The following is a 10,929-nucleotide window of genomic DNA, read 5'->3' on the forward strand; positions in this document are numbered from 1 at the left end:
TTGAACGCTGAGTTTGTATAACGTATACGAATATGCCCGAAACATCCCGAATACGAGCGTTCAATATCGACCGCCCCGTTGTAAACAAAAAAAAAAAAGACGTCTGGTCAAATTCTGAGCTAAATTAAAGAAAGGAAGTGGCATCTAGGTGTTAAGATGTACTTATTTTTCAACCAAAAATGAAATTATTTATTAAAGATTTAGTACGTATTAGACCCATCAAAACTTTAAGATATTCAATCCCTAATACGACCAAATTCAATGAAAATAAATACATAACAGATATGTAGACTTTGAATTCGCACTTTATTTAGGCCTAGACACACTTCGCATTTATTACCATTAGTGTGCATAGTGGGATGTGTCCTAATTTGTGACCTTGAATTTTGGTAAGAGTTATCTCCCTTTTTTTTTAATAAATAAAAAAAAATCAATTAAAAAAATTTAGCTGGTATAAAAATTATTTTTAATTGTCATTCTATTTTTAATGTTTCAATGCATCTTTCCACTGCAGGATTTATTGATATGTAAATTATTTGAATTAAAAAAAAGAAAAACGCTTTTCCCCATAGACTTCAATGTAATCTTTTTTAAATAACTACTCCTTAATTAATGACATTTTTTAAATTTTTTCACGGACAATCCTTTCCATTATAAAATGCTTTAAAATAATATCAGAGTAGTATGTACTTGACAGACATTGAAGGGTAGAGATATTGGTCCCGAAAGGGATAGAAATCCTTAATAAACAAATCATATTGCTGGGTAGGGTCATCGGAATGATGCGATATCGAACGCTTACAGGACAGACGTTACATATACTTTGAATTCCGATACTAAAAATAATTAATTTAAGTTATTTAACTTGGAATAATTATTATAAATTATGTGGAAATGTTTAAGCTATGTAATAAAGGAGTTATTGAACTTATATTGGTCAATATTGGCACTCGTTGGCTGTATAAATTATGCACTCGCAAGCTTGTGCATTTGTACAGCCAACTTGTGCCAATATTCACCAATATAAGTTCAATAACCCTATATTATCCTGCAGCTGCCCCTTGCATTGATCTAGTAAAGGTAACCTAATCAACTAGGGTTGAAAATAGCTCATTTTGGAGGCCAGATATGAATAAATTTAAGCTTACTTAATTTTTTTATTGTAATCAATAAGTGTCCTCCTTTAATGTGAAAGTCTGAACTATTGCATAGCAGTGTTTTATAATGGTTATTTTGTTTCATGTCTTAGGAGAGGCAGAGATTGACCACAACTTCTCGCAACTTCTCGGGCCTTTCCGACTAGCGGAAAAACGACCTCGAATGTATATGGTAGACGCCATGACAACCCTCCCTTTTCACAATCTTTGAACTATATGCATGGGGACCCTTTATTTGTGGAATATGAAGTTTAACTTTATTCAATGTAATGATATTACCTAAAATATACTATAGAAACTTCAAAGGAATTCCATCTCCGTCTAGCCTATATTTTAATAAACAGGAAATTTTTTAAATTTTTAACATCCGGTGATGTTAATACATTCTAAGTTGTTTTTCCGACCCCTGACGAAAAGACCCGAGATGATGCGATTGAGATTGACCAGGAAATATTATTTGAAATTTCGGCCACGTGGTGCGTCACTCTCCCTTTTCTCCCACTTACATCCTTGGGGGACTTACGTTTTTTTTCCAAATTTGTTATTCACTTGTTATTTATTTTCTCAAGAATTTGGTGAGTAAAATTATTCTAATATGTCTTCAATGGGCAAAACCTCAGTTGTCATTCTTGGTCACTCAACTGTGCGTTGTTATCACGGATTCCTGAAGTATGCAGGCGACTTGAAATGCGTTCATACGACAGCTAACTGAATTAAACTTCTGCGAATAATTTTTTTTATTTCTACAAAAGGCTATTCAGTAAGGCTAGTATGACGTCATTTGTAATCACGTCATGTATGCAGAGCCATCATCTGAAATAAGAATAATAGTGACTACAGATATACATTTTGCGCCAAAACGTCGATTCCGTTTTTCGATTTTTCGTTAAATTAAGATATTAAACGATTTTTATTTAATGATTGAAAACAATAAGATTTCCATGAAACTAAATAAAGTAAACTTCGTTGTTGAACCTGATTCTCAAACACAAGAATCTTTATTTTGATAACATCCCATTGGATCTATTTGGTAACACTAGAGCAACATTTTTTTTTTCATCTTTGTAAAATTTTGATTAACTTTTTTTTTCTTTTTTTTTTGGGGGGGGGGGGGGAGGAGGGCGGATAGGTACATTATGCCCTAATCATTATGTATATCTACATGTATATGTCCTTACCTTTAATATAGGCCCATAGTACGCAGCCGCCCCCCCCCCCCCTCCACACACACTTTTTCTAAGGAAAACAAATTAAAATACTGTATACAGGGTTATTTTCACCTCATGTTATTTTTCGTTCTTTCACACTTGAATTCGTCTTTAATTTGTCTTTCATTCGCCCACTTGTGTTTAGGGCCCAAGGAACAAAAAAGAAAACTGGGGCGAAAATTTCCCTGTATCCAGCAGTTTGGAGAAAATGTAAATTGTCAATTTGAAGCTTTTGCCCTCCCCATCCCTCCTCCCCAACCTTTTGTTGTTGTACGTTTGACACCGAAATTTTTCAGCATGAAATAAAAATTTTGCCAAGATGTTACGGCTAGACCAGCCGAGTCCGAGCATTTTAATTTGCAAGGGCTGTGCCCTTTCTTTCTTCATTTTAATTAATAGTCATTTGAAGAATCTTAAAAATCATGTCATATTAACTTCTTTCAAATGTTATCCATATGCATGTTCAATCTACTTGTATTTCTTTTGTTTGAGGTACAATAAATATCTACCTTAATATTCCTGAATAAATTTCTTTTCTTCTGATAAGTAGGAAAGAGGTTAAGACAAAAAAAATCTAGCCGCTAAATTCTAAATAAACTGTTTGCTAATCATAGTGTACTCCCAAATCTTAAAACCAAGTTTCTTTTCTGATGTTTTTTTTTATAAAGTATTCAATTTGTAAGGTTATGAAGCACCCCCCCCACCCCCACCCCCCACCCCCAAGAAAATGGACGGATCATACTACATGTATTATCATACTGATACACGTAAAACATGTTCTTTAAATATTGATTGCTTCGTCAGGAAAACCTCTTTTGAAAAACTATTACTTGGTGTTATTAATTAAATGGAACAAGCTATCGGAAGTGGGGGGGGGGGGTTCCTTGACTACCCATTCAAAAGACTGTATATTTATTGCGTACAAAAAAGTGGGCTGTTTCTAATTGATTTCTCCACGTTTTTAAACATCTATCTGTATATATTACTAAACGTATGTTCCTAACATATTAGTTCACTTATTCCACAGCAAAACATCCCTCATAATTGTTGTTAATAGCCCTCTATGCCCTGAAATTAAGATTATTGACAATTTCGTCTATTTATACTGCCATTTTGGTTTGCAAGATATTTCGGTTCAACAAGCTTCGTGCAGATGTCGACTACGAGAGTACTTAATTAACAGAGAAGTAAGGAATATTTTTTTGAAATCAATTTCTTTTACGATTGAGGTAAGAATTTGGAAGAATAAATCCAGTATTAAGCGCAACTTTTTGTGCACAATAAATATACAGTTTTTACAACAGTGGCACTGTAGCTCTCCGGTCTGTCAATATATTTTTCGGAGAGCTACAGGTCTGCAGCTATGCTCAGTGTAATCAGTCGACACCGGTGTAGACGGACGTATGCTATACAGGACTCGGTAGCGAGAATAATAACGTTATACTTCTTATGCATGAAAGTAAGATACCAAATAAATTTACAATTATAGTTGTATAAGACAGTGCAGTATACAAACAACACAGATAAAAGTAACTGCAATAAAATATAAACAAAGGTAATGCAAGATAACCAGCACGAACACGGGTCGCCATTCCACGCCGATACCCGTGACAATAAAGCAGTCAGATGTAACGAATGCGAGGAGTATACCCTGACAAGTAGAGCTTTTCTAAAAAGCTTACCGTCTTTAGCATTAATCTTAAACAGTTAACTGATCTACACCTATCAGGCCGTATAATTTTTTTGAGTTTCTTGATTTTGTATTTCTACATTAGCTTTTTACTGGCATTAGCCCTACCACGGTTGTCCCTCGGTCATCTCCGTAAACTTTGACTGGCCGAGAGCTTTCGGCAAACCTCGGCCGATTCCATTCCCCTCTTCAAAAGAAAGGAGAAAAGAATAATAACAAATTGTAAAGCCTGCAAGCAATGAAAAATCAAATTTTATTTATAATGAAATTTAAGAGACTTATTCATTTATTGCTATAAAAAATACCATGTTATTAAGAATTAATTACTGCTGATTTTGCTGTTCGTTTTGTCATTTTTTTAAGATTGGAAATCCTTGCAAAATTGTTAAGTCGTACGAAAATTAGATCATCAGAAAGTTGTCTCTCTTGCCTTGAACAGCATTTCAACCAATGAAATAGTTGAAAACTTTCTCATCATGCAATTTCTACCAATCACAAAAGAGAGGAAGTGCATAGTCCGAAGACTGTAAAAAACTTCAACTATATAATACCGTCTTCCAAGGAAGACGGTAATTATTGATATATCGTAGATAATGCTATCGAAAACGGCGTATGCCTATTTACGAGTCGCGTTCAGCTTTAAATATCTAATAGTATCCTTTATTATCGGCCGCAGCAGCGGCCGATCTATTTGTGATTGTGTTAGAAAGTGCACATGGGGAAATGAGACGTTATTTTTCATTAGGTCAGGAAAATATTTCTCAAATGATAACAAGTAGAAAACCATGAGTAAAATATTTTCAAAAATTGCTTTGAATATAGTGTTAATTGTTGCTACTATGTTTCAATTTCTTTATCATTTCTCATCAGATAATTGATAATTTGTGGTTATGTAAAAAGAGTTAACAATAGATACTCCCTAGCCTGGGAGTGTATAAGATATGAAAGGAAATCGTCATGATTTTCCGGATAAAAATGACGTGTAAATGTGCATGGATTGGTGAATAAAAATTGAAAAAAAATTCAACCAGTAAAAATTGATTTAAAAGATGTGACACGGCTGCAAATAACACAAAGAAATTTTTCTACATTTTGTACTGCGCATTGCAGCACAGCCATGGGCACTATCACGTGACCAAGATCCAGGGTATCAGCACCTGGTTCATCTTGAGATACCTACATCTTTATTTTGATGGCAATAAATTCTTATCATTTATTGCTGCCCTTTTTACAAAGATGAATCTATTTATAAGCAAAAGGAGGAAATGTCTATTTTTTATTTTAATTAATTATTTATTTTGCTTTGAAGACAGCCAAAAATAAAAATGAATCAACTAATTCACCTTTGAATACTAGTATCTTGACGTGCTTTCCTTTCATGGACACTTTGAAAATTGTAAAGAAATTTGTTTATGCTAAATTTTGTTTGCGGCCAAATTGCTTTGCATCAATTTAACTTGTTAAATACTCTGAAATTAATTCAAAGCAGTTACATGTAGGAGGAGAAAGGGATTTACCAGGAGAAATTTTCAAAATATTGTTTTGCTGGATTGGTTGGGATTTTGACATTTGAATTTCGGACCGAGTTGCATATTCATTGGACCATGAGTAATACAATAAATGTAAAGTAAAATTAATCCTATTAGGTAGAACCTATGTCGAAAAAGTCTTTGTCACAAGATTTGCAAACTTTTCAAAACGATAAATTAGTACTTGCTTATCAATCAGTTAAACCTCGTGATATGTTTCCTTATTATGCCCCCGTAAAAGAAGTTTCGGGGGTATGTGATTTTTCGTGTCCATCCGTCCGTCTGTCTAGCTGTCTCTCTATTATTTGTTCTGTCTTTCTCTGTTTGTCTGTTGCTCGCAAAAACTTTAACCTTGCATAACATAACTTTTGGAGCTATGCCTTTCATATTTCACGTGAGTATTTCTTGTAACAAGACCTTTCTTTTGGTTTCACTAAATCTGACCTTTTGGACTTTGGGGTTTGGCCCACTTTTACGCAAAAATTCCAAACTTTAACTTTGGCCATATCTTTTAAACAGTAGATAACAAGACATTTTTACTTCACTTATTTATTTTTTGTGGAAAGACCTTTTATTTGATACCAACAACTTTGACCTTTGACCTTGGAGATTTCCATACTTATGAAAAAACTTTTACCTTAGCCACAACTTTTGAACGAGTAAGGGATAGGGCTTTCAAACTTCACATTTGTAATTCTTATGTGAAAAACCTTCATTGGATACCAAAAACTTTGACCCTTTGATATTGACCTTGAAAGTTGACCTACTTTTAAAAAGCAAACTTTGATCAGAACTTTTAATGGGTTATGTCTAATGTTTTAATACTTTACAGATTTAATGCTTGTGACAAGACCTTTCATTTGATAGCAAGACCTTTGACACTATGACCTTGACCTTGGAGTTTGACCTACTTATTAAATTTTTTAACCTTGGCCATAACTTCTGAATGTTTAGAACTTGGGCTTTCATACTTTACATACGTATTCCTTGTAGCAAGATCTTTCATTGGATACCAATTACCTTTTTACCTTGGAGATTTTCGTACTTATGTTTAACCTTGGCCATAACTTCTGAACGCCAAGGGCTAGTGATCTAATACTACACATATGTAATCCTTGTGAAAAGACCCTTCATTGGATACCAAGATTTCCAAACTTATGAATTTTTTTTACCCTGGCCTGATTTCATATTAGAATTGCATTTCCATTGATCTTGCATTTAAGAAAGTTTTATTTTCGCTTGTTTGCCATGTTTGATATACTTTCACAAGTATAATTTCAATAAAAAAGGCAATAATATAAGGTTCTTATTATTATTACAAATACTGTAGTAAAATACTTTATTTCTGCCTAAATCTACTGGTTCATCGATAGGCGCAGTTTAAAAAAAAATGACGAGCGGGACGGCATTTATGCAGAATTTTCATGCAAGTCACACATAAAACCAAAAAACTAGATAGTTATTCCTTAAATCTTTATTTCATAGAATTGAAGTATACTTTCATCAAAACATTTGATACCTGGCAAGGCACACTTAATGATTCTGGGTTGATATATGTTTTGATATACTTTCACAACTATAATTTGAATAAAAAATGAATTGATATAAGGTTCTAACATTACCCGTACTTCGTTCCTTTTTTTGGCTATAACACCTGTCTTTTCCTAGAATCAACATTAATTTACCCCTTAGTTTTATACCAATAACCTCCAATATGTCGCTACACTTTTACAGAAAGCATATAAAATGACCCAAGCTACAATACTTTTTTACTGGTATTTCATTAATATTAACGGTCAATTGAGTCTTTGAAATGTAATGGAAACCCATAATTATTGGGTTTGTTCTTCTGTTTCATTGAATCTGAAATTCAAAAACAGCTGAAACAAGTGGATATTTGAGAGCTTTAGAAAGAAGCTTTATTTCATTCATTCATAATAAAGGAAATTAAAAAAATAATAGAAATCGAACAAATTCCTTTTAAGTGAAACTCTTTATAATTTGAAACAATAGTGTCTTAAGCGTAGAAAATTAAACAAAATAAAAAAGTACATTTAATAGCTTGGAGAGAAGCAGATAGCACAAAAAGATTTTGAGGTTTGAAGTGAAGATTGAAACCTAGCCTCCTACTCTGAGTAACAAAATGTTGAGGAACGTCACATATTTTATCCTCATTATAGTATTTCCTTTAATTCATTCTAGCGATCCTTGTATGAGTTTCAATGAAGACAGAATTGTAGGAAAGAAAATTTTTGTGCATCCTATAAAAATCATAAAAGATATAGGGTAACGACTCTGTTTGAAACAATGCGAAAAACACGCGTCGTGCTTTTCCATCAATTTCAATCGGAAAACGTTTGAATGTGAATTGCTTAATGTGTTGGGAAATTCATCATCACGGTTTGTCGATGATAGCAACTACATTTTTGAAGAACTAACAAAAGACGTAAGTACACAACTTTAATTGTTACAAATATAATGTAGGATTTTAAATATTTATTATACAGCTGTAGTCTTTGATATGTAGCAGTAAAAATATTAATTAAAGAAAAAAATCGAACGTCCAGATCAGATCAATGTATGTTATAACTGTAGGATGACAACAGAACACTTTGTGGAGATTCATTAGATATGTTATAACTGTAGGGTGACAACAGAACACTTTGTGGAGATTCATTATGTATGTTATAATTGTAGGGTGACAACAGAACACTTTGTGGAGATTCATTATGTATGTTATAAGTGTAGGGTGACAACAGAACACTTTGTGGAGATTCATTATGTATGTTATAACTGTAGGCTGACAACAGAACACTTTGTGGAGATTCATTATGTATGTTATAACTGTAGGGTGACAACAGAACACTTTGTGGAGATTCATTTTGTATGTTATAACTGTAGGCTGACAACAGAACACTTTGTGGAGATTCATTATGTATGTTATAACTGTATAATGACAACAGAACACTTTGTGGAGATTCATTATGCATGTTATAACTGTAGGGTGACAACAGAACACTTTGTGGAGAATCATTATGCATGTTATAATTGTAGGGTGACAACAGAACACTTTGTGGAGATTCATTGTGTATGTTATAATTGTAGGGTGACAACAGAACACTTTGTGGAGATTCATTATGTATGTTATAATTGTAGGCTGACAACAGAACACTTTGTGGAGATTCATTATGTATGTTATAATTGTAGGCTGACAACAGAACACTTTGTGGAGATTCATTATGTATGTTATAATTGTAGGCTGACAACAGAACACTTTGTGGAGATTCATTATGTATGTTATAACTGTAGGGTGACAACAGAACACTTTGTGGAGATTCATTATGTATGTTATAACTGTAGGGTGACAACAGAACACTTTGTGGAGATTCATTATGTATGTTATAACTGTAGGGTGACAACAGAACACTTTGTGGAGATTCATTATGTATGTTATAACTGTAGGGTGACAACAGAACACTTTGTGGAGATTCATTATGTATGTTATAACTGTAGGGTGACAACAGAACACTTTGTGGAGATTCATTATGTATGTTATAATTGTAGGGCGACAACAGAACACTTTGTGTAGATTCATTATGTATGTTATAACTGTAGGGTGACAACAGAACGCTTTGTGGAGATTCATTATGTATGTTATAACTGTAGGATGACAACAGAACACTTTGTGGAGATTCATTATGTATGTTATAATTGTAGGATGACAACAGAACACTTTGTGGAGATTCATTATGTAACAACTATTCCACCTGTATTTCTACGTCATCAACCAAGAAAATCTGCATTGCTACACTAACAGGTTGGTCATTATTCTGTTTAAGGAGATTTTGAAAATATATTAATTAGAACTGCAGGCACACTTAACTTACATTGTAAAATTAATATCATTTGACTGGACGTTTGGGCTCAATTACTGTTCGTTATCAGCATAAGAGATTTCTTCTAAAACATTTTTTTTCAAATCCTGTAACAATTAAAATGCGTATGGAATATGCTTGGCAAGCACATTAATTAAAACCCCTAAAGAAATTACGTTTGATTCGGCATGCCAAGTATTTCTGGCATGTTTATAAAACTTAAACTTTACTCTAGCAATTCATTTTCAAATTAGTTCAAATGCGTATGTGAAACTTATTGCAAAATCTTGAATTTAAATATTAATCAAAAGAGCCCCGTGGGGAATCTGGGTTGAGAATAGGCCCTCAGTACCCTCTTGCTTGTCGTCTCTCTCTCTCTCTCTCTCTCTCTCTCTCTCTCTCTCTCTCTCTAAATGGGGCGGTCCTTCGGATGAGACCGTATAAACCGAGGCCCCGTGTCACAGCAGGTGTGGCACGATAAAGATCCCTTCCTGCTCAAAGGCCGTAAGTGCCGAGCATAGGCCTACATTTGCAGCCCTTCACCAGCAATGGTGACGTCTCTATATCAGTGAAATATTCTGGAGAGGGACGTTAAACAGTATACAATCAATCAATCATTAATCAAAAGAAAACATGTAAATGGGGGAAAATGCTGTTTTAGCTCGAGGTACTATGCAAAAACACTTTATTAATTGTTGTTTTATTATGAATATTATGAACAAATTTTACAATAGAATAATTTGTGTTGGCTTCATATAAATATATCAGTATATTTGTAATAAATATTGCTGTCATTCATTGCAATGTTTTTTGGTTACCTATATTTATTAATTAAATATATTAAGAAAGTTTCTCAATTATGTAACGATTCTCAAATATTAGAATCATCTATTCTTATATGTCTTAAGGTAGCTATTTTTTTCTTTAAAGAATGTTCGTTCAGAACCTGTCCCTTTCCTGGAAAATGGAATTATTCTACGTCAAATTATTATCCTCCTTCTGTAACATTTGGCTGTCAACAGAACTACATTGCCATAGGTCAAGGAAACACAACAAACTGTACACCCGGAAGGAAATGGTCACCTCTTTCTTTGACTGCGAATTCCTGGGTATTACAGATCTTATTAAGAAATTTGCTGTAATTTGTTGATCAAACCTTAACTATTCCACGTACCACAATTGGAAATCTTAATATTCTTTATATATTTATAAATTAACTTCTCTTTTATGCATATTGTATATAAGATTGTTTTGTTTTGACGATCGTTTTAAAGGTTCAATACGATTACAAAGCGGAAGTTCGCAAAACGAAGGCAGGGTTGAACTCTCTATCAACAACACATGGGGAACCATTTGTGCTGATTCTTGGACCGAAACAGAAGCTCGGGTTGTTTGCCAAATGATGGGGTATACCGGGTAAGTGTTTTATGGAAAGCCATAGCGGACCCTTGTTATCAGTCTTCATTTGAC

At 33.6% G+C, this 10,929-nt stretch overlaps 1 protein-coding gene across 1 annotated transcript; it reads right to left on the reverse strand.

Moving 5' to 3' along the window:
* Window positions 1-8,157: 8,157 nt before the first annotated feature.
* On the reverse strand, window positions 8,158-9,410 carry LOC134257879 (probable serine/threonine-protein kinase clkA). Its single transcript, XM_062740457.1, has 2 exons — window positions 9,400-9,410; window positions 8,158-9,244 (listed from the first exon to the last, which is right to left on the reverse strand). Exons 1-2 carry the CDS (start codon window positions 9,408-9,410, stop codon window positions 8,158-8,160), a joined length of 1,098 nt encoding a protein of 365 aa, XP_062596441.1.
* Between the last annotated feature and the right edge of the window lie 1,519 nt (window positions 9,411-10,929).

Source organism: Saccostrea cucullata, unplaced genomic scaffold (assembly GCF_032062105.1).
Source record: "Saccostrea cucullata isolate Sc308-1 unplaced genomic scaffold, CSIRO_AGI_Scuc_v1 ctg2912, whole genome shotgun sequence".
In the NCBI taxonomy this organism is placed as follows: Eukaryota; Metazoa; Mollusca; class Bivalvia; order Ostreida; family Ostreidae; genus Saccostrea; species Saccostrea cuccullata.